The sequence below is a fragment of the Nothobranchius furzeri genome, chromosome 4 (genome assembly GCF_043380555.1).
Source record: "Nothobranchius furzeri strain GRZ-AD chromosome 4, NfurGRZ-RIMD1, whole genome shotgun sequence".
Lineage (NCBI taxonomy): Eukaryota > Metazoa > Chordata > Actinopteri > Cyprinodontiformes > Nothobranchiidae > Nothobranchius > Nothobranchius furzeri.
In genome coordinates this window covers 68,930,641-68,955,278 of record NC_091744.1, presented here as the reverse complement: position 1 = coordinate 68,955,278, position 24,638 = coordinate 68,930,641, and the positions used below count along the sequence as shown (strand labels likewise).

Below are 24,638 nucleotides of genomic sequence, written 5' to 3'. Positions count from 1 at the left end.
AAAACCACACCCAGACCTCACACTCCAGAAAACAGGCCAGCAAGAACTGACAGCTGCAGCACACTGTAGATAAGATCAGGCTCAGTTCTCAGTGAGCAGCGCGCCTCTGTTTGCAACAACTGCTGCCACACTTATGTGCTGTGTCGTCATCAAAAACAGGTTGATGTTTAGCAAAAAGCAAACAGGAATTAAATCTGGGTACAGCCGTCTTTTTAACCTCTGAAATTTGGACGCCGGGCTGTTTCGGCGCCGCAGCTGTATTTTTACCACTCAGATGACTGTTTGAACTGTGCATGTCCTTCGTCTAATCTCCCTGGATGTTTACTTTCTTCCTCGTCTGCTCGCAGCGGGCTTATCTCTCACATCGACAGCTTTGACTGTAATATAGCACTGCCCACAGTTAAAGCTACTTCTGCTTTCTGTGGTCAGGGTGGTATTTAATGGAAAAGTTAATCTCCCAAAGTGAAATATGCTTTCATTAAATGTCAGGTGCCCTTTTTTTTATAGAGATTACATTTACTGGAGTCAAGTTGAGCTCAGATTAGATGTGTAAAGTGGAAGGAACACTAGTTTTCCTCACAGTTTCACATGCCCAACTCTTTCTGCATGAGTTTTTTATTTATTTTTCAAATGTGGAGAGATTAGATTTATCGCTGTCCTAAAGTGGTTTTTAGATATGTTGTTTCATTCACACACAACCTTGCACATCAATGGAAATGGAGCTGCCATAAAATATGACTCCTGACCAGCAGAATCTTCAGCCAAGGACACTACTCTGTGATTAAAGGCAAACACACTCTTCCATGAATATCTGTTCCAGTTGCTGCTTCAACTGTTAAAATAATAATAAAAAAAAATCCCCAAAATAAAAATTTACAGTATTTGTCCAAGCTGTAGTAGTACTCTCAGTGAAAATCATAATTCTGTTACTTTAACGTGTCCATGTGGTGATTTTCTCTTGTCAGAAGAAACACCACGAGAGAAAAAGCAGTCGAGCGTTTTTTGTAAATTTGGTTTTAAAAGCTCTAAGGCAGATTGCCAGGATACATGCTAAACAGGAACTGCGTCGTCGCCGACAGTGAGCTACTTTTTAATAAAAGGAACCTTTTTCTGATTGTTTTGGTGGGCGCTTTCTATTTCTTCTACAGAAACACTGAGCTAAACAACTTTTTTTTACTCAAGAAACAGTTATGTAGGTAGTTAGCTTTTTAAGAGATTACCAAAAACATGGTAAGAGTTGCTGTGCTTTACAGTCAGTTGATCATTGTCAGCGTTTTCACTCTTGGGCCAAATTCACCAACAGATCGAGGATTTTTCGTAATCATGCAGAAGCCAGTCAGTGTGTCCGTCTAGTTCACAGAGACCTGTCTGTATTTCTTTCTGTGCTGCAGCCAAACAGCACTGCAGCAGTCTGTCCACATTTAAATGAGGCATTATGCTAGCCTTGCAAATCATCCTATGTATGTAGACAGAGTTTAGTCTTGGGGAATCTACAGTTGTCTTTAAAACCGTCTCCACATGCTATAGAGCTCCGGACGTCACGTGATTCTCAGAGCGTAGGCGCCATGCTGGCAGGCATCAGTGTAAACAAAATGAACGAGACCGGCATGGATTTGACTTCATCAGAGTTTACTTCACATTTAAAACCCAAGATTTAGTTTTATGCAGTCAGAAATTTAACTGACTAAACATCTTTTTTGTAAAATATTTGTAATGGAAATGGAAGAGACCTCAGAAAGAATAGCTCCACACTATGGTGGGAGCTAATGAGGTTGTCAATAAATAAATAAATAAAATAAATAAATAAATCCAACCCTTGCCATGCCCCTCTAATACTTTTTAAAACTCCAGAAGCTGTCAGAGCGGACCTTTTTCCGGATTTGAGATACCCTGACATTTAAAATGTCCTTATTAGTTTTCCCTCGTCCCAAAGCCAGGCGGGATACAAATAGAATCAATCAGGGTTACGTAAACAGCAGCATGCAGAAATCACGAATGATTAGGCAAAGTTTTACGTGATATTTACTTATTGCTATGTGCAACAAGACAGAAAAAGTCACGTAAAAATAAGTTTAGGAGGCCAACTAAGAATTGTAATAAAAGCATTTAAAAGAAATACCAAATATAGTTGAGGAAACGTTGGTTTTACCTACCTGATATGAATATACGTACGCCCTTAGGAGCGGCTTGTGAAAAAATACTTAATGAGCGTGGTTTCGATCGCAATAGGAGCCTAAGTCATGCCCATCTACTTCCGGGGACCCATGAGCCGACCAGAAGGGGACGAGACTTTTGTCACCCTATGAAAAGCAAGTGATGCTCCCCAATGTCGGCTTCGAGTTGCGGCAAATTGGCTGCATTGCTTTCTAAAAGAGGCTTTAGCTGTTCCGCTTAGTTGCTTCATCCCACCCACCAACCTGAAAGAACGCTATGACTGGCTTTGCACAATACTGGTCAGGCTTACTGAGACTCCTATGGAGCGTGGCTAGACCGACATGCAGAGCACAATCATTTAGCTTTGGTTACTGTCTATGGTTTGGATTTCTGGGCTAGCATAATGCTGCATTTATGGGGAAAGGGATTTATGTAAACTCCTGCTGGGGCAAAAAGTATCTTACTCTCAAAGAGCTGCAGTGTTTACAACTTGCTCGTAGCATGAAAAATGTTTCGATGTGTCGATCCGAATTAAATGTCCATTATATTTCTTCCTTTTTTAAAGTCATATTAAAAGCCATCACAGCTCAGACAACAAGGCTGGAAAACACCTTCCAAGAATATGTTTTAAGTATATTTACTAGGGATGTCCCGATCAGGTATTTTTTGCCCTCGAATCCGAGTCATTTGATTTTGAGAATCTGCCGATACCGAGTCCCGATCCCTACTTTTGATACATAAAAATAGAATAAAGAAAGCAAAGAAACAGATCCAGAATGTTCCTTACTTTTTATTTAATATTATTTTATTTATTTTAACATTTAACAACTCTGGTAACAATCAGAGCACTTCTTGAACAGTCAAGTAATGAATAACATAAATTCTTCACATTTGGATTTTAACTGTTAACTCTGAGAGTCCATATAAATACTATAATATAGGTAGACACTGAATCTTTTTTCAGGCTTCCTCTGGGTGTGTAAGTTGAGGGCTTCAGGGGAGAACGACAACCTTTTAGGAAAGGTTGAGCTAGGTTCCTCTTGGCTCTGCTGTAACCCTGTATCCAAGTCCGGATCGGGAAGTAACGCCCGATCCCGATCGAGTCTGAAACCATATGATCGGGACCGATTTCTGATCACGTTGTCAGTTCAGGACATCCATAACATTTACCCAATTCTCTAAAATGACAACAAATGAAACTTGCTCAGTGGCCATGGGTATCTGCCTCCAGACTGGTAGATCATGGGTTCAAATCCCAGTTGGGTCATACCAAAGATTTTAAAAACGGGACCCAGTGCCTGCCTGTTTTACACTCGGCTTTAAAGGGTTGGATTGGGGGTTAAACCACCAAACAGTTCCTGAGCACAGCCGCAGCTGCAGTTCACCGCTCCCTACAGGGATGGGTCAAATGCCGAGATGTAATTTCATCAGTGTGTGATGACTAATGGGACTTTAAAATCTAAAATCTGATATTCAACTTTCACATGTTGGTGCCTAAACATGCCATCAGTAGTGGAACTCTAAAGAGGTAGGCACACGTCTCTGAAAAACACCACTGTACCCCAGCCAGCTGTGTTTGGTACAGCTAAGTGTGTGTGGTGCAAGAGGAGGGCAGAACCACCTTCACCAGCAGCAGTTTTCACTGAATGACTAATGTGAATCCTGCTTGTGACAGAAACAGGGTAATCAGTTAAATATTCGTCACTATTCCAAGCTACTGCTTGTACGCTTCACCTCATATTACAAAGAGGGCTAAACTGAGGAGCCACCGCCTCTCTCTGAACAGTTATTTTGTCCTGCCTTGTTCTTTAACAACCACCTTTTCAGGCTGTCTTCAAGGCTTCAAAACAACTGTAAACACTTTCCCCTTCAGATGTGGTCGGACAGCAACCCCACACAGGACCTTATCTAGTTTCAACAGGACTAACCCACCAAAGGAGAGATTTTTAGGCATCTGTGGCAGTTTTAAGCATTTTTGCTTCACCACACTTTATTTCTGGGATTTTTTTGAACACGGGGACCACCCAGTTTCTTTTCTGCATTTGTGGCTGCAATACATCTCATCATACAATGGTTTTGTGATTTCACGTGTTTTCACACATTTTTCCAAGTAATCAGAAAAAAGCCATTTACCTGCAACATAAGCTGGACCAGACTTTCTTGTAAAAACCGATAGGGTTGCCGAGCAACTTGTAAACCCTCTTTGTTCATGTTGCTCATTTGTAACGGCAGCAGAATAGAAGCAGATGGCATCATAGAGAGGCAAGCTGTTTCTGACAGTGATGCACTAAACACACACACACACACACACACACACACACACACACACACACACACACACACACAGGTCTGTTTGGGCAGGTTAACATGCTGAATGAATTTACATCCTGACGTGGCAGAGGATCTGAGGATTCAGACGTGTTTGTTGTGTCAAACCGTACCAAGTTGCTACTGTGAAGGGATGTGAGGTGACGAACCTCAGCCTGAGTGAAAAGAGTAAACGGAAGTTCACGGAGTGACAAGTGACACCTGTGAGTGTGTTACTGTTTATGTGTGAGTGGGAAAATGGATCATGACTCATCGTACAGAGACGTCAGCGTGCCGTCATCAGACATCTGTAGCTGCGTGCTGCATGCAATCTCTCTCTCTCTCTCTCTCTCTCTCTCTCTCTCTCTCTCTCTCTCTCTCTCTCTCTCTCACACACACACACACACACACACACACACACACACACACACACACACACACACATACACACACACACACAAACACACACACACACACACACACACACACACACACTATAAATATTCCCTTCAAAGATAATGACTTTCAGACTCCCGCTGACGTCCTCACAGCAAAACCTAAATCACACATGTGATGTTTCAAAGCCTCGGGGAAAATGACAAGATCTGATTGTAAATGAAAGAATCCCAGATGTAGTTATGATGGGATGAGATGCACAGTGATGAAAGACAGAAGTGGTTTCATGCATACTTAATCTTATTTGTCTGTTTAACAGCAGAAACAACACCATAAAAATCTATTTAAATGTGTTTAGTGAGCTGGCTTTCTGAGCTCTGTGGGGCTGGCCTTTGCCTTTTGCATTGATTTGGATTAAGTAAAGTCAAGCCAGACCCCTTCAGAAATGTAGTGGCTTTGCTAACAGTTAATGCTTCCACTCTGGAAAGATTTTATAATTTTTTTTTATTTAACCTTTATTTAATCAGATGAGTGGATTGAGAACTCATTCTCATTTACAACAACGATCTGGCCAAGAGGCAGCAGAGACTACAGCCGCAGACATGCTGCTTCTGTGTGACAACCCAACTAATAATTAGCTGGTAGTTAGCTGCTGCTGCTGCTGATTTTGACTCTCACAGAAGGGTTAAAGAGGACTGCTGCTAAAGGGAAGGTGGAGGTTTGAGGGTCCCATCTGTAGTTCCCAAACATGGTCAGTTTTGTGCATCAGTTAGAAACCACTGGAAGTCTTGCTCCAACACTTAAAGTGATCATTGGTTGCACATCTACACAGAGGCGCAGTGTGTCGATAGGTAGGGCAGGCAATTGATTGGGTCCTCCAGGCCCCCAGGGGTCCCCAGAGGACCACAAAATTTGAATGAAATCCGAACAGTAGTAAAACTGTGAAAAGCTGTCGTTTGTTGAACATCTCACAATACTTGACAGGGTCCTCCTCCTCCCTTCAGACTATCCAGCCGGTGACGGCCACCCTCTTCCTTGTCTGCCAACAAAGAATCCATTCGGGCCGCTATAACTCCTGGGAGCCCCGTAATGCATAGCGTCATTTCAACATGGCGGTGTCCGCGACACAGTTTATATGCAGGTAGCAGCGTTGCGGCTGCTTTATATAGCGACTCGTTGCATTCTCCCTCAACCCAAATCCTCGGATCACGCATTTTAGCTAAAACTTTAACTTGCCTTGCGTTGACTGTAATAATGCATTAATAATGCATTGAACATATATAGCGCTTTTCAAGACACCCAAAGATGCTTTCACGCTCTCTCACATTCACACACTGCTAGTGATGGTACGCTACTTGTAGCCACAGCCGCCCTGGGGAGGTCTGACAGAGGCGAGGCTACCATTTGGCGCCGTCGGCCCCTCTGACCACCACTAACACAGGCAAGTTGGGTGAAGTGTCTTGCCCAAGGACGCAACAGCAGGATACCCCTGGCGGGAGTTGGAATCACACCCATGACCCTCCGATCATGAGGCAACCCGCTCTACCACCTGAGCTACTGTAGAGTTGTGGGTGATGGTCACACAGATGTGTCATGAGATTTGAAGCGTTGCTGCCTTTCACAGACACTTTTTCTGCAGTGCTGCAAACAGGATAGCCGTCTTCTATCAACTGTCCCTCGGCCTTCTTCAAATATCCAAAAAATGCCTGTACTTCAGACTTTGTCTTCTTTGAGGGATAATAAATGCCCTGAGCGCTGCCGTCTCCTCCTTTGGCCATTATTTCAGCTTTAGCTTCAAGAAAGTTTTGGTTGTAAACAAAGTGCGCATGTGCCGCCGGCAACTTCAGCAGATGATATGGTGGCTGGTAAGGGTCACCGCGCCTACACCGCAGCCACGGTAATCCACTGAGATAATATATATATATTTAAAACAAGATGGTTTTTATTATTGTCAACTTTTTTACCGGGATTTACTGCTACACCGGTTACCGTGACAACCCTATTTGGTATCAAAGCAGCTAATAGTAAGTCTCATCACACGCTCGAAATATTGGAAACCCTCAAAAAGTAATCACTGGATGCAACTGATTCACTCTGGGTGTCACCTTGATTCAAGATGGCCACCTCAGCTTTTGCAAACACTCAGTTTCACATACACTGAGCTACAGTTTGTGATTTAATGAGAGTAATCCATGCAAACTGCAGAGGACATGACACATCATTAAAGTTTGCATAGTTTTAACAGATTCTTGAGTTAACCATTGTTTTGGCTAAGCACCAAACTTCAGCAGCAAGGTTGTGATGGTTTAACATTAAAAAGTTCCTTAGTGGGGTCCTGGGTGAAGTTTGAAGGATTGAGACACATTTTCACCTTGCAGATGCAACAGATGCTCTACATATCAACATAAACTTGGCAAATGTTGGCTATCCTCATCGACATACATATATGGACAATGGGTTTCCATAGACTCCAATAATACGTTTTTGTACTAAAATGGGAGGTGGCCACCACCGCCATTTTGACCGTGTCACAGGTTCCGTCAAGCCCAGACAATTCCATAAAAGGGAAGAGAGTTGGAGCTGAGGGTGGGGCTGTAAGGCTGGGATCAACTGACGACACCCGGTCGAACCAGCTACAAGCTAACTTGAAGCTAACCCAAAGCTAATGCAGAGGTGGGAGCTAATGCGGAGGTGGGAGCTAACCTAACGGAGGTAGCAACCTAGCTACAACTGGAGTTAACTGTGCACAACACCAGAGCTTCTGAGTCAGAGATAAGCCGGGCTGATCGCTGGGTAAAACCGGGTGGAACACAGAGGTCTCCTAGACCTCCACAAGCTGGCAGCCGCACAGCAGACAAGCGCCCCTGCGATCTGAGATGCGCAGAGCTGACGCTGGGGAGAACCCCGTGGAAAGGTTTCCATCCCAGAGCTCCACAAGCCGTCAGCCCGCGCAGCAGACAGGAGCCGCGATCAGACAGAGATGCGCCGAGCTGCCGGGAGACCCAGCTGCCAGCCCGCCCAGCACACAGAAGCCGCAATCAGGCGCACCGAGCTGCCGGGAGACCCAGCCATCAGCCTGTGCAGCAAACAGAAGCCGTGATCAGACAGAGATGCGCCGAGCTGCGGGGAGGCGAGAATGGGTGGAAAACATCGGTCTCCCGAGAGCTCCACAAGCCGATAGTTGGAACCCAGCTCCACCAACATGTTATATTTCAACCCATTTTCTAAAGTGCAGCATTATGTTAAATGCACTGGGTTTTACCCTATTACATTTAAATTTCATGGTTAAACAGTACGTGTTAAAATCTAAGCTCAGCTCGGCAGTGACCTAAAATACATAAATATAATTTTACTTACCGAAAAAAAAATTAAGTGGAGACTCCTTGGACGCTCTATTAGTGCAATTAATGCCACAGCAAGTCATTTTGTCCAACAATTGCACAAAAAATATCCAAAACAGAATACACAAACAGAGACTCAAAATCCCGGGACAGTTTCCAGGCCAGACCGAGGCTCTACTGAGGCCTTTCCACGGAGCTAGCTCTGTGGTCACGTGGGTCTGATGCTCATTAATTATTCTAAATTTTAGACTTTTAATACACTTAAACAGAAGAGTGAGAAAAAAATTCACCCCCCTCAGAGTTGTCATGAGTGTAAACTAGATAATTTAAACCAAAACATGTTTTGGTACCAGGCTGTAAACATGTTTATTTCTGCTGTGAAATTGGTATTTTTAACATGGGAGTCAATAAGGATTTGCTCGCTTCTGACACCAGCCCCCCAGCGGATGAGGGTGGAACTGCAATTTTTGGTACTTCCGGGTTGAGACCACTTTCTGAGCCGCATTGTGGGGGCTTGGCTGTCCTTCATTGCCCTTGTAGCATTATCATGGTTAGACAGCTAATTTGCAATGATCCAACCATGTTCTAATTGGTCTTGTAGAGTGTAGCAATGACTCAATCATCTTAATCCAGTGTGAAGGGAAACCCAATAACACAAAGCGCTCATATTTCTATAAGATGTTAATGTTGACAGAAGAAAAAAAATGCAGACGCTCAAGCTTAGAAACATAAGCATGGATGCTTGTTCTCACATGTTTCTCTTCAAATGTGTCCAGCCAGTTGCAGCTGCATGGGAATATTTGTGAGCGACAACGGCCACCTTGCATTTCCATCTCATTCAATTAACAGCAGGTAGGACGATAACCGGTGTCCGTTCGTTCTGCATCTAATTTGCAAAATTATATCCCAGTGATGGTGACATTTTCTTTCTGGCACTTATCTAGCTTCACCACATACCCATATGACAGCTCGGACCTAGAGAGGAAATTAAATTGCGATTATTATCTCTTTATGACATTTATTTCCTCGCCAGAATGTCATTCATAAAGCAACAGGCTGCTTGAGGTTGCAAACATTAACGTTAAAGATCCAGCAAACGTTCAACAACTTTGTTAAATGATTATTGACATGTCTGAAGTTAAATTGCTTATCTAAATGGACACTCATGTGCATGGTTTTAAAAAAGAATTGTGGCTTCATGTCTTGAATGAAGATGGCGGACATTTATGTGACGTTCAACAGTGATAAAAAGTGTCTGAATTACAGGCCTGTTGAACCTCTGAGAGTTTTTGAGTTCAAAAAGGAAATCCTAAACATTCAGAGATGTGGTTTATTTGTGCAATAGACACAACATGTGTGCAAAGATAGAAAGAGAAAACTGTTGCTTACTTTCAACCTCTCAGAGCAGCTACTGTGAAACTAAATCTCAGCCTTTAGGGCGCCAGGACAAATCGCACTTGATCACATCATAAACACCACAGAGACGTCTATTGGTTGGTACTGACTGATCACGGGTGTAAAGTCAATCCTAGGATCAGGTGTCTTCAGCAAATAACAGTGAGAATGATTTATTAGGTAATGACCTCTGGCCTTTACAGACTCTTCCCACACACCAAATGCTCGGGTGCATTTTTGAGGAATAACTCCTCTGATCGAGATGACAGATTAAACGCCAAACCCAAAGGATTTCAGATTGCGATTTTTGGTTTTAAAAAGCTTCAAACCTCTCTCGCTCTGTGAGTCATCCATTTGCTGCAGAGAGCTGACAGCTAACATATAATTAAATGGAATGCATGCTGAGTCCACAAAAAGGTCTTCTGCTACCTTTTGGAGGAAGAGAGAAGACGACGAAGAGGTTGACTGGGAAGACTGATCATGCTTGTTTTTAAGATTTATATGTGGCTCTTCATCGGTTATGCAGCTTTTTTACCTATTATTGAAGAAAAGAAATAGATGTAATTGAAAACTGTTTCAAACTGTTTTCAGATCATCTTATGTGTTTTGATGGTCTTTTACCAACCTTAGTTTGGAGAAGTAGATTAGGTCTTATTTAGCAGATTCTGCTAGCAACTAATAAATAATCTGATTAAACAGTTCCAGTTCAAGAACAGCTGTTTATGCTAATGGAGGTGAAGACTTTAATTACAAAATATTGTTTTCTCAAGTTTATCAGAAACAAAAAAAGATCTATTATAGTTTTTTTCAAGATAAAATTGAATTTGGCAAAATAATTGGTGCATATCTTATCTGTAGATTTTTCAAGAAAATACACTTTAGATCACTTTTAACACTACTCGTCGTCGTCGTCTTCCTCCGCTTATCCGGGTCCGGGTCGCGGGGGCAGCCTCCCAACTAGGGAGCTCCAGACCGTCCTCACCCCGGCCTTCTCTACCAGCTCCTCCAGTCAGGACCCTAAGGCGCTCCCGGACCAGATTGGAGATGTAACCTCTCCAACGTGTCCTGGGTCGACCCGGGGGCCTCCTGCTGGCAAGACATGCCCGAAACACCTCCCCAGGGAGGCATCCAGGAGGCATCCTGACCAGATGCCCAAACCACCTCAACTGGCTCCTTTCGATCCGGAGAAGCAGCGGTTCTACTCCAAGTCCCTCCCAAATGTCCGAGCTCCTCACCCTATCTCTAAGGCTGAGCCCGGCCACCCTACGGAGGACACTCATTTCGGCCGCTTGTATCCGCGATCTCATTCTTTCGGTCATTACCCAAAGCTCATGACCATAGGTGAGGATTGGGATGTAGATCGACCGGTAAATCGCGAGCCTGGCTTTCTGGCTCAGCTCGCTCTTCACCACGACGGATCGGCTCAGCGTCCGCATCACTGCAGACGCTGAACCAATCCGCCTGTTGATCTCCCGATCCCTCCTACCCTCACTTGTGAACAAGACCCCGAGATACTTAAACTCCTCCACTTGCGGTAGGACCTCTCCCCCGACCCGGAGGTGGCAAGCCACCCTTTTCCGGTCGAGAACCATGGTCTCAGATTTGGAGGTGCTGATCCTTAACACTACTTTGATGATCATTCTGTCTCTTTTCTGTTTGATGACATGCTTGAATGTATTTTTAATGTTTATGTTTCCTTTAAACTTTAGCAAACCAGACAGCATGTCTTGAGCGTTCTCTGTTATCTATCGGTTTGTATGTTATCAGAAATCAAAACATAATTTTGGCTTGATATAGTTGGGCTGAAAACAAACCGTTCTGTTTCTCAGCCTTTGGGCAGTGTATAACAGAACGTCCATAATGAATGTCAGATCACCGTCATGATGACAGTTTTTAAACTTTCATTTGTTTTCGTTGGCTGTTGAAAAATCTCAAGTAATCTCTGAGTTATGTGTCAGAGCTGATTTAGATTAGCTCTTGTTCTGGTTTTGTCATAAAGACTTGGAAACACTGATTATTATCTAAAAGCTCTTTAAGAGCCATCAGAGGATGCAAACAGCTGACAGCCATCTGTGTTCCGAGGGAACTGTTTCACCAAAAGTTGCTTGATGACATAATAACCCACAAACTTATTTACCCATTTCAAATGGTTAGTTGTTTTTTTTTTCCGAAAAATTTGGCTGATCTATGGCCTGTGGTGTCACGATCACTGCTAATTATTGCTATTGCTAAATGTGATAATTAGAATAAAACTGGATCATCTGTTCCTCAGATTCTTAGAGTAATTGTTTCACCCATGAGGGTTGGAGCAAACTGCTGCTGTGCTTTTGCTTCGGCGACCACCTGAGCTGCATTCCACTGCAGTCCCACAGGCCAAAAGGACCTGATAGGACTCCTTCTTTAGCTTGACAGCATCCCTAACCGCCAGTGTTCACCCGCGGGTTTGGGGTTTATCTCCACAACAGGCACCAACGACCCTGGCTGCAGCTCAGGTCGACTCCCTTGAAAATAGAGGAACAGAACAGGGCCGACTTTGACTCAATGTTCCCCGCCTCTGCCGGAACGCGTTCAAAGTTCTGTTGGAGGTGAGAATTGAAGCTCCTTCTGACAGGAGACTCCACCAGATGTTCCCAGCAGACCCACACAATGCATTTGAGCCTGCCAGGTCTGACCAGCCTCCTTCCCCACCATCAAAGCCAACTCACTACCAGGTAGTGGTCATTTGGCAGCTCTGCCCCTCCAAGACATGCAGTCGCAGAGCAGATGAAACGACAAAAAAGCCGATCATCGAGCTGCGGCCTAGGTGTCCTGGTGCCAAGAGCACATATGGACACCTTTATGCTTGAATAGTGTTCATAGTGTTCATTATGGACAATCCATGACGAGCACGGAAGTTCAATAACAAAACACCTCTCAGATTCAGATCCTCCACACCACACTTCTCCAGGTCCCACTGTCATTGCCCACATGAGCGTTAAAGGTCCCCAGCAGAACGAGGTAGTCACCGGAAGGAGCGCTCGCTAGCGCCCCCTCAGTGGACTCCAAAAAGGGTGGGTAGTCTGAGCTGCAGTTTGGTGCATAAGCACAAACCACAGTCAGGACCACACATAGGTGGAGGGAGGCTACCCCGCGTTCACCAGAGTAAACCCCAACGTGCAGGCACCAAGATGGAGGGAAACAAGTATGCCCACCCCTGCTCTGGGCCTCTCAGAGCCAAAACCATGTGTCGAGATGAGTCCGACCATATCAAGCTGAAAACTCTTGACATCACAAACCAAATCAGGCTGTTTCCCCACCAGAGAGGTGACATTCCATGTACTGGTAGCCAGCTTCTGTAGCCAAGGGTCAGATGACCAAGGTCCCCTACTTCAGCTACCACCTGACACACAGTGCATCCAACACCTTTGCCCACCCTGAGTGGTGAGCCCATGGGAAAGGGGACGCACATCTCTTTGGCCTGTGCCCGCCTGGGGTCCTTGGGTGCGAGCCCAGCCATCAGGTGGTCATCAACATGTCCAAACTCCAGGCTTGGCTCCAGATGGGGGCTCTGGTAACTTGCGTCCAGGCGAAGGAATGCTGTTTCCACATGTATTGATCATCACAAGGGATCTTTGGGCAGCACTTTGTCTGATCCCTCACCTAGAACTTGTTTGCCATGGGTGACCCTACCAGAGGCATAAAACCTTTGACAACTTAGCTCCTAGGATCAGTGGGACACTCAAACCCCTCCCCCACAGTAAGGTAGCAGCTTAGGGAGAGGGTGAAATAAAAAATGCCTGTTAATAAAATTCTGGGTGTCCAGGGCTGAGCTGGGAAACATTTTAATAGGCTCAGAGAAATGCACTGTAGGTCATACGGGGACTTTTGTGGAGCTCAACAGCCAGGATGTAAGCAATAGATTCCCTTGATCCCATTTGGCACACTGTGATTGCCTCGTATCAAGAGGAGGAAATGAAAAGAAGTAAGTAAGCAAAGCACATGCCGAGGCAGCAGCTGTAGGGCCTCACACCTTTAGCTCAGTTTCTTGAGCTATACGACTGGAATAGGAGGCTGAATTTGGTTCAAATTAACCAGGATGTCAGCAGGAAAGAAAAAGAAAACAGCTGTGACGTCTCAGCATTAGCAGGATTATGGCTAAACTGCTTTGCATGTTTCTATTGATGCCATGTGTCCATCCAAGAATCACAACAAACCCAAGGCGGAACGACATGCAGCGGCAGACCTGCTTTCACTGCTGTAAAGAAAAACAACCCCATAAATCCTGTCGGATTTTGTATTACCATACAAGCTGCACGCTGCATTTAGTACGGTATATTACTGTGTTATCTGAGGCTGTCGCCATAGAAACGAGGATGAGACACGTGTCTGGCCTTTCCATCATTTATGGAGTCCATGACGTCAAAGTGACCTCTATTTTCCCTCCGAGGGATTTTTTATTCCCTTTTATTCAGAGCAGTGAGGGGTCTGCATGACAGATAACAGGCTGAGTCAGACACATTATCATGCACCTTAATGAGGAAGTTTGCTTTGCCACAACACATGAGCGTAAGCTGTAATGACTTTTTCCCATGACATAAGAAGAAGCTCAACCTTATTTGTTTCATTTGAACACGAGAGGGGAGGAGACATTCCTGTTCTAATCTGATGAGTACAAAAACACTGCAGACTATGAGACAGTCTGTCCTCATACGTGCTGTTCGTTGTAGATTAGATGACTGCGTTGGTTTGTTGCCGTGTTACCAGTTATAGGAACTTGTTAATGCTCATCTTACTCCTAACAGATTAAAGAGCACACGCCGTCAGAGCACAAATACCGTCTGAGACCAGCATCGCCACGACTGTTTTATGGTTGAGCAAACCCGCACCACAAAGCTAATGGAGCATGCCCCGTTATCTGTTATCTGGGGTCACTAAGCTGTAGAAACTGAAATCACATTGAGTGGCACAACAGCAAATGTCATTCACTCAACATGCTGGTGTTTTTTTTTTAACTAACACATTTATGTGGAGGGATGTTGGTGCCAGATGACCAGACATGTGTCTCTGGAGCTGCTTTTCTCACACAAGGAGAGCAAACTACAATCAGAAACAACCATGAAGTGTTCTAATCAGAGATGAGCAAGTGGGAGGCTTCTGGGGCAGCAGACGCCCTCTTGTGGTGGTGGAAGAAAATTGCAACTTAACTCAACAGTAACTTATAGGCAGCAGAAAATTAATTTTGTATATAATCAGAGATGCTGACAAAACATGTGACATATGTGAGTGCATGATGTAGGAATATAACTGCACCAGTTTCAGAAATAGACCTTGGAGAAAACTGTAAATGAGACATTTTGGTGTCACGTTTCGAACCACACAAGTAGATGGAGACACAATGTCTAGTTTTTGTAGCACAAACCAAATCTCAGCTAGTTTTCCCTGTTTACACCGAAGCTAGCATTAGTGTCGCTGCACACTGTAGCTAGCGATGAGAAAAGTGTCAGTTTACATCTCCCTTCAGCCATTCCTTCAAAGCCACTGATTCATGGATTTCTATGTTTTTTTAAATAACTTCTGGTCAAGTATAGCAGGGATTTCTCAATATTTCTGCGAAATTAACCATTTAAAGGCACACTTGGCAGTTGTGGCTTGCTTTTAGCACCCCCTAGTGTCCAGGTGGTAAAAGCAAAAGTGTACCGTATCGACACCTGTCACAAATGCGGTGTTCTGGCCACAGAGGGACATTTCATTAAACACGTAAAGGATCAATTTAGCCCATTCTGGCTCAATGAAATTATTTAAAAGATTAAAAGTTTGCGCGGCGCAGTGGTTAGAGCTGTTGCCTTGCAGCGAGAAGGTCCTGGTTTCGCTTCCCCACCTTAATAGAAAAGCTGAAATGTCTCCCAGCCTTCATTAGTTTCTACAGGAGCGGTTCATCACTAAAACAAATGGACGCTGATTGCAGTGCCAGGTATGTAAGCTCATTTTTTTAGTCCAACAGACCTGACCAACACTCTGAAGTTGCAAATGCAATATTCTGGCCACAGAAGGTGGTGGGGGTCTGAGTGACATTTCTTTAACCCTGTAAAGGGTCATTTTAGCACATGCTGGCTAAAGAAAATGATTTAAAATATGAAAAAGTTGCAAAGTATCCTTTTAAAAGAAAACATTGATGTTGGTTATAAAGGATTATTAATATGCTTGCATGAACTGCTGTAAAATGTTGGGTATTGCATCTGCTTTAAGAGGCAGCAATACTCTTAGCTTTGACTGAATTTGGAATAAATGTTAGCTCATCAGTCCTATATGATTCAAACAAGTAGTGTCCAGTCCTGGTCGTTGAGATTTTGCTGCTTCAGCACAGCTCATTTCAATCAGCTGCTTATGCAGAGAAACATGACGTACTAAATAAATCATTAAACAATTGAATTAGGTGTGTTGAAGCAGGAACACAACTAAAAAATACAGGATAGTAGCTCTGGAGAACCAGGATTGGACACCGCTGATGTAAACCCCTTTTCACCAAATATGAGGTTTTCCAGGAGGCCATCTACCATTGGTAAGACAGTCTTTTTCTGTCAGTTTTACTCAGAAAAACACATTAAACTGTCCAAATGGCCTTGTGATGCTTTCAACTTTGACCTGTTAGTGTTTAGTTATACTTCATGTTCGGCTGCTAACTTGGAGAACACTCATGAACCAGTTTAAAATGCCACAACAGAAGAATTTCCACTGGCAGCAACATCTGCTGTTTTGATTATGTCACTACCTGTTTCTGCTCTCCTAGAAAAGCAGCCCTAACTATCCTGCTTTTGTGAGATCAGAGGTTTTTCTGGAGCAGCAGGGAGCAAGAAAGTGGGGCTGGGGGCTCTGTTGCTCACCTTTATAGGCATTCTCCATAGGCTGTGTCTGCAGGTTCAGGTTTCATTTGGATCTTGTGGAGGGATCTCGCTGTGCTGTCCAGCCTCTGCTTCCTGTTTGCACTAATAAGACCCTAGAGGCTCATTGGCTGAGCAGCAGCTTACTGGTTTTTGTGCTAATCTGCAGTGACCCGCGTGACACGGTAAACATCTGTCAACAAGCTGCATTCTCAGTTTGCACTCAACCTGTCATGTTGAGTTTGCGACACTTGTGATGGTGACAGTTAAAACCAAGCTGTTGGTTATTCTCTTTCTTCAGTGTTTTGGGTAGATTTCTTCTGGTGCTCTCATCTTTTTCTGCTAGCTAGTGAAATCCGCAGCGGTGAACAGGTTTGTGTCAGAGAGCTTATTTACTGAATTTTAGATTCATTTGCAGGATAATGCATCATTTGAGATTCGGTGGGTCAACCAGGCACCATTTACTGGAGTTGGTAGCAGCATCAATGACTCCTCACCCCTCAAATACTGTTTCTCATTCTGTGTGAGTCATGAGCAACAAATTAGATGATTCCTGTGTATGGAACAAATCAATGACGTGGTGAGTGAGGCGTTTGTAAACCAAACAGTTGTCTCTCTTAAAGTTATTTTCAAAAATTAAAAATTTTAAACGTTTACATGGAAAGTTGTAAAAAAGAGAACTTATCAGATTACTTATGCTTTAGCCAAAAGCCCACTTTGACATATTTCCCTATATATTTTGTAGATTTTTTTAAAAGTAAAAACAGTTATGTTTTTGCCTTTTATATATGTGCCTGTACTTTCATTTTATAAAACATATCTCAGCGACATCTGATTAGCTTCTGAAGTCAACCCAATGCACGATCCTACAGCTTAGCAACATTAGCAAACACAAAAATGTCCATAATAAGGTAACATTTACTGAAAATGAGCTAAAACTTAGTTTCATGGTAGGTGAGAGTAATCCCTAAAACAAATTGAGCATGATCTTTTCCAAAAACTCTGAGTAAAAATGGAACGTTTGCAGAATAAAGCAGCAACTAAGACACAGAACATGTCAAATAAACATGCCTGTAAAATGCTGTGGGAAAGCTCTACATGGTTACATTTTCTAAAGTGTTGACGAAGTTTGATGCTTCACTCTAAGTTTTTGTGCATCACTGAACTGTTGAATGAACCCTGCATGCACACTTTGTGGCCTTGTGTTGCAGCTACTTTGTGCACGTTTCCTCCCGGAGCAACTTTTCTGTTAATAAAAATGTAGCTTTGTGCCAATTATGGGTGATATTATGACTGAAAACCACATTTGAGCGTGTCATATGTAAATGCTGGATTTAAAATGAATGTTACTTTTTTGTATTTGTGTGCATTTCACTGAAACCATAGTGACAATGCTTTATTCTGCAGCCATGAAGTCAGTCTGATAGCATGCTTGCACAGATGTCTACAATGTATCAGAAAGAAGGAGAAAACAACTAATTTCTGTTGTTTTGAGTTCTCACACACATGCACAGTTCCTTGAACATGTCCTGTTTAGCTAGAAATTGCATTGAACAATACATTTGAACAAAAGTATGCAAATTACAGCCAGAGGGGCATCCTTTTTGTGGAGCAATGGCTTCTGGGGTTTGACTGGGCTCATCCTATAAAAACTACAGGAAGTCATCTCAAAGCGGAACCACCACCTCTGGGGCTAAGAGTCAAGATTTGATGTGAAGGAAACCAGGTCACAGGAAACATAAAATAACTTTAGATTAGCAGTTGGGTTACTTTGTATTGAAAATGTTTTTTATTTGATTGCAACAACTTCATTTTTTAGAAAACTATTTTAATCTGAAGTCCAGAAAGAAAAGTTCGCAGTATGGAGGACGCTGTCTGAAACTGATGCTTCAATCCAAAGCAAATTTCAACTTGGGCACATAGTATTAACCAAACGTGCACTTTTTTGATGAGTACCGAAAATATATATATATATATATATATATATACCATGCATGCATGAGAAGAACGTGCAATCACTACACAGAAAGGCAGCAGCCAGGTTTTCAACCCTTGACCTTCTTTCAATGAGACCATGCTACCAACCGTGCCTGCATTTCTTCTTCCGGCTCTTGGAGAGTACAGACGCTTTTTTCTCCTCTCCCTCCCTCTCTTATCCCAAGGCTCTTTGTCCTGTCTTGTGCAAGGCGCTTTCTGCATTTTTTCTGGAAACTGGAAATTATTAAAATGGATCTGGTCAGTTGGTCTCTCAACACGATTGACAACATTTTTTCAACGATGAGAACGGGAGAAGGGGCTCCTGGATGCCCCTCTGGGACAGAGCCAGCTGGGTATATAATGGACTCCTGGAAACAGTGGAACCTGATATGCCTCTCTCAACTGTCTGTAGAGGATTCTGAAGATGTCTGGATATTCAGGGTTTTGGTGTCGGGATTCCTGCTGTTTGGCCTGAGTGGTTACCTGGCTTACCGGAAAGTTAACGAGCTTTTGAGGAATATTGGCTCAATCCCGGAGCTCAGGGATGGAATGCATCGCACTGTGAGCTCACAAACTCATATAATTGTCAAGATGAGTTGTAAGCTTGGAACTTTGGCTGAGATTCAGGCTCTGACACAGAAGGTGGATTCTATCAAGGACAGAGTTGTGGATGGATCAGCACGTATTGGGATAGATTATTTATGCCATTATTGGATCTAGAGGGGTTGTAGACCAACAGAACTCTAAGGCAGAGAGGAAATTATCTCTGTCTGTCCCCAAAACAATCCTTATCTGAATCTGGTGTCCTTGGGGCCTGTGAGTCTGAAGTTAAAACTCCCCCCTCAGAAGAAATGTGGAATGCGGCTGTTGCTATGGTAACTCTTCTCCCTATCCCAGCCTGGGCGGGAATGTGACCGGTGAAGGCCACATATTGGAGTCAATGTGCTCTTTAACCCATTATCTCCCTCCCCTGTCCAAACGGAGGTGAAACGCGCTGCTCCATGCGGCTGCACGCACCGAAGTGAGGAGAGTCCCAACCCTACCACCCCACCTAGTGGACACTTATGTTGTGTAATGTCTGAAGTCTGTGTGAATATCTGTCTGAGGAGTTTTTTTGCATAGCAAAGCTACCCTCTCTGTTGAGGGTAACTCTGAAGGGCCTCTTTTCCCCTCCCCCTGACTCTATCCTCATATAAACCTTCTTGATCTATTATGGTAGCGCGACTCGGGTTGCGAATGACCACAGTCACCAATTCTTGTCATGTGTCTATGTATGTATGTCTGATCTCAGAATTGTGTGAACTGAAACTCTAATTTCCCTCTGGGATTAATAAAGTATTATTGAATTGAATTGAATGCAGCCCGCTGTTACATAACACACATCCTGAAATGATTGTCGTATATTTTCTAAGAAAAAGTAGCAAAGAGTGCACAATGTCAGTCTCTGTGTTTCTGTATGCAACACTCACGTTTGTTCATGCTGTTAGACTCACACAATACCTGAAAGTTGTAAAACTAGTGGACTTTGTTCCATGTCTGGGGCTGCTAATTAAAGATTAATGACAGAGTAGGAAACATGTTTGTTACTGGTGATTGTATAAAAAATGTGCTAGTCATCTAAAGCAGAAAGAATCATTAAAGACATGTGATTGTTGAATGAAAACGCCACCCTGGTGGTGATTTCAGGAACCCAGTTCAGGTTTCTAAGGCCTCGGCTCGGTTGGCGGTTTTGCGCCCTCATGGGTCCTGTGATAGCGGGTGAGGGAGAAGAGTTGAAGGAGAGAAATCTGATCCCACCTGCTGATGCAGCTGAGTTTGGGCAACACTTACAACCGATTGTGTTAGACAAACGCAAACTGTGTCACTGCACAACCAGCCTGAATTATTCATGACACGACATGACTCTCAGGGCTATTATTGCGCAGGAAGCTGTGACGGCGAGGAGGGTGAACAGGAAGCTGAACTTCCTCGTGCTTGACTTGAAGTTTGTTTGTGGAATTCAGACAAGTTTCATTTTAAACAGAGATTTAGATTTCTCTTGTACTTTTAACAACTTTCTGTTTTTATATTCCCCTTTTTGTCACAGTGTAGTCTGTTCATCCTTGTACAGCTTTCTTCTGACACACACACACACGCACGCGCACGCATGCGCACACGCGCACACACACACACACACACACACACACACACACACACACACACACACACACACACACACCCCTTTGGAAACCAGATCCTCCTCAGAGGAACTCATAATGGACTTTTGTGAGTCATGTGATCACAGCAGCCAGATGATTGAAAACCAAATTAACTTTCCTTCCCAGTGACTCTCGAGTAAGCTGAAGCCATCAGGTGCATGTACGTTTCAAATTCTCACCTGCTTAAATGAGTCGCTGAGACATCTTTAAAGGTGTTGCTTCTGTGGTGCAGCAGTGATGTTTAATCTGTACCAAACAGCTAGAGTCTGAAAAAAAAAACACGCAAACACACAAAAACACAGTAGTGGTGAGAAATGTTTGCCGGTTTCTATTCTAAGAAACGTTATGTTGAAACGTTTAATCCCTAGCATTACGCAGTGGCGGGGGGCTTAAAGTGTTTGTATTAGTCACAATCACTGAGAAAGGTAGTTTGGTATGGTGTGACTCAAAAATATAAGTATCATGTTCACTCATGTGTGACGCAAATAATCCTGCTCAAGAAAAAAAACACTCCATGTTCCAGAGGGAAGCTAAGGGTGGTAGAGAAATGGATTGTATGGAAGACCCTTAATGCCAAAAATAAACAAGGATTTGCTGAATACATAAATATGGAAAAAAGGAAATAAACCCATTTCCAATTAAATAAATGAAAATAAAATAGGTTGTTATAAACTTACCTATACATATAATTATCTATATTGATACCCATACATTTAAATGTATTTATTTATTGTCTACTTTGACAAAAAGGGTCCTCCATAGTTGTATTTCTTGATGAAAAACACATGGCCTAGCATTCCTTGAATGTATCCACCACATCTTATCCATGCAATCTAGCCATTTGTGCAAATAAAAAATAAATAAATAAACATCAGGCATGATCTTGCAAGTTTTTAGGCTGGCAAGCCATCCTATAAATGTGACTATATAGTCTGGCCACGCCCCATAGACAGAACTCAGTCGTGGGGCGGGTTGCACGCTATTGAACAACAAACACACTCACAGCTACAGATGTCAGTCAATGAGGCAGTCCAGCATACCCGTCAAAGAAGATGCAAATAAATCCTTTTTCTAAATAAATGACTTAAGTACCTCTATATGCTCTTCTCTTGACCAAAAGTAAAGCCCAAGTCTAAATAGTCCAAAGTTGATGCCAATGCCGTTTCGAATGAGCAGCCACCATCTTGCTCCGCTTAGTTGCATCATCCCGCCCACCAAACCTATAGAGTGCTGTGATTGGCACAACACCAAACTGCTCAGGCCAATGGAAGACCTGCTGAGGCTCCTGTAGAGCATGGCTAGACTGACATGCAGAGCAAAAGCTTTGCTACTGCTATGATCTGTCTAGATTTCTAGGTTTTGAAGTTTTTTTTTTTATTTCTTTAGATCTGTCAATGCTCTTGAGTGTGTGTTGCAAAAATCTCACAGCAACTGCCATGCCAAATGATATATAAATAAATGCTAAACTTATTTGTCATTTTGGTGTTTTGTGTCGATTAGCCATGGAAGCCATGTTGAACTCATAGATGTGCATTTTTCCAAAAGTGTCATTTAAATCCATTCAGAAGTTCAGGGCCTATTTTACTAACACACAAGCGAAAACATGATTTCATCTTTTGCAAACTTGTATACTTTTAGTAGATTTAGTAGATCATGGGTGTGATGAGTAATTTTATGTCACAGAGCACCAGTCGCTCTTTGTATTCCAGATATCAACGTAAACACGTTATCCTGAAACAAGCCAGCAGCCTTGTTTTCTGCCCCTGTTTGACTCCTGGGGCCAGGTGACACTCTGGAATATTTACAGCTGAGCATATCTAACTCAAGCAGTTTCCTGTGCACATGTGAACTGGAAACGGCAAACAATACCTGATCACCAGACCCCTTAAGAAAAATTCCTGAGAGCAGAATTGTTGCGCAGTATTTGTGCGGCACAGAGTTTTAGCGGCTTGTTAGTGTTGAGGAGCTCGAGTGGGTTTTTGCTCCACTTTCTAACTGATTTAAGAGCTGAAGTAAATGTTTTTGAGTCTGATTTATTAGCAGTTATTTTTTTCCTGAGAGGTTAGAAGACATCTGGTGTATTTTAGTGGAGGGCGCTTATTTTCCTTGTGATGATTTCTATGATGTGTTTGTTTTTTGTGTGCAGAGAGCCTGACATCCCTGCCTGGGCTCCTGTACTCTACCAGCTGCAGCTGCTGGACACCAGAGAGAAACCAGACCCGTTGACTCTGCCCATCGCCGACCGCATTCGCATCGGCAACCAGAAGCGAGAGCGTGGAAACTTTCACTTCCAGAGGGAGGAGTACAGCCTGGCTGCCAAAGCGTATTGTGTGGCCCTGGAGGTGTTAACCACACGTGGCACAGGTAACCCTCAAACCAACCTGGAGCTATTCATGAGGAATATTTCCATCCTGCTGGTCACAACAGGAATGTGTTGGTATAATAAGGGACCTCACACATCAACCCTCAGATCATCGTGACATAACACACCGCACTAATCACAACGCCTCCATGCATTACCATGTCCGCCTTAGAAGCTTCTGTTTCATTCTTTTGCATAATCAAAGCCAATCAGCTCCTCGACTATTCCCACCTTCTTAATCACTTAAATCATTGACGAGGCAGAGAAACCCCGAGGGAGAAGCGTGGCTGATCGAGACAATGAGGAGACAAACATGAACCGCTTCATGATGCATCAATGATGGCTGACCAGTTAGTGACTTCAGCAGGGCACTCAAGCGAGGAGATTATGATAGCATCCAGATTGTTTCATTAGTCAACCCCAAGAGGGAGATCGGAGCAGGGTGACATCTGAGGTCACTTGGGGTCAAAGAGAAGTTCAACTGTGGGTTAAAAACGACTAATCGACCAACTGAATGTGCACTCAGAAAACAAAAACGCTATGCAGGTCACAATCGATTTAAGTGCAAGTCGTGAATGTCTTCTCGGAATAAAATGTATGATTTAGGTAATGAGTGCCACATCTGACATCGAATCCAGATGCTGGATGAAGAACAAATTAAAGGCCTGGTGGTTCTTGGAGGAATGCCGATGGCCTGCTGCTGTTTATGTCCGAGTTTTAAGTTCCGTTGCTTCTAAATGCATCAATAATGTTAGTATTTAGAGTTATACTTGGAAAAACTGCTTTAAAAGAGTTGACTAAATGCAGCTGTGCAGAAGTCCTCCTCAAGCTTCTAGCAGTTCTTACCCAACATACACTGAGTCAAGAGTAAAGTGCCTTTTGTACCAACAAGTGCTTATTTCACCCGGCATGGCTTCTGCATCAAACTTGAAGCCCAACTGAATAAAAAAAGAAGAAAATTGCAATATCCAGCAAAGCAGGAGATAGCTGGATCATAAAACCTGCAGGGAGAATTCAGAGAAACCCCAATTCCTCTTCCATTTAAGTGTTTGCAGTAAAAGTAATGGATTCATTGTCCAGTTTAGCAGGGCAAGGGATGATACACGTGTGTGTCTGTGCAGATGGCAGCGATGCTGGCATGAAGGCAGAAGAGGAAGAGGTGCAGGAATACCGGGTGAAGTGTTTAAACAACCTGGCCACCACTCAGATCAAGCTGGAGCAGTTCGACGAGGCGCTGAAGACCAGCCGGGACGTCTTGACCCTCGAATCAAACAACGTCAAGGCCCTCTTCAGGACGGGAAAGGTTAGGGTCCCAGTCCTGTCACCTTCTAACACCAGGAGATGACATGAAGCACCTTATCTGATCCATACTAAATGAGGCCTGCAGAGAGGGATTCTTGGAAAAGGGAGCCATTGTTTACTGCGGGATTTAATTCCATTATTGGGTGGAGGAAAAAAAAAGAGTTGTTGCATTACTTGCCCTCTTTATGTTTTGATTCCGGAGTGCTCCAGTGCTCACATTGCAGGTCTTCTAATCTCTTTCAGCTGCTGTCAGATAAGGGAGAATACAAAGAGGCCATGGAGGTGCTGAAAAAGGCCCTGAAACTAGAGCCTACCACCAAGGTGAGAGAGACCAAGTGGGTCAGAAAGT

At 43.4% G+C, this 24,638-nt stretch overlaps 1 protein-coding gene across 2 annotated transcripts in view; it reads left to right on the top strand.

The window, feature by feature from the left end:
• The window catches only part of fkbp16 (FKBP prolyl isomerase 16), a 41,661-nt gene that overhangs the window by 12,969 nt on the left and 4,054 nt on the right, over positions 1-24,638 (top strand). For both annotated transcript variants that reach the window (XM_070550386.1, XM_054733094.2), the window contains 3 exons: positions 22,772-22,989; positions 24,109-24,290; positions 24,533-24,610. In XM_070550386.1, the coding sequence (XP_070406487.1) occupies positions 22,772-22,989; positions 24,109-24,290; positions 24,533-24,610 (478 nt within the window). The remainder of the gene's footprint in view (positions 1-22,771; positions 22,990-24,108; positions 24,291-24,532; positions 24,611-24,638) is intronic.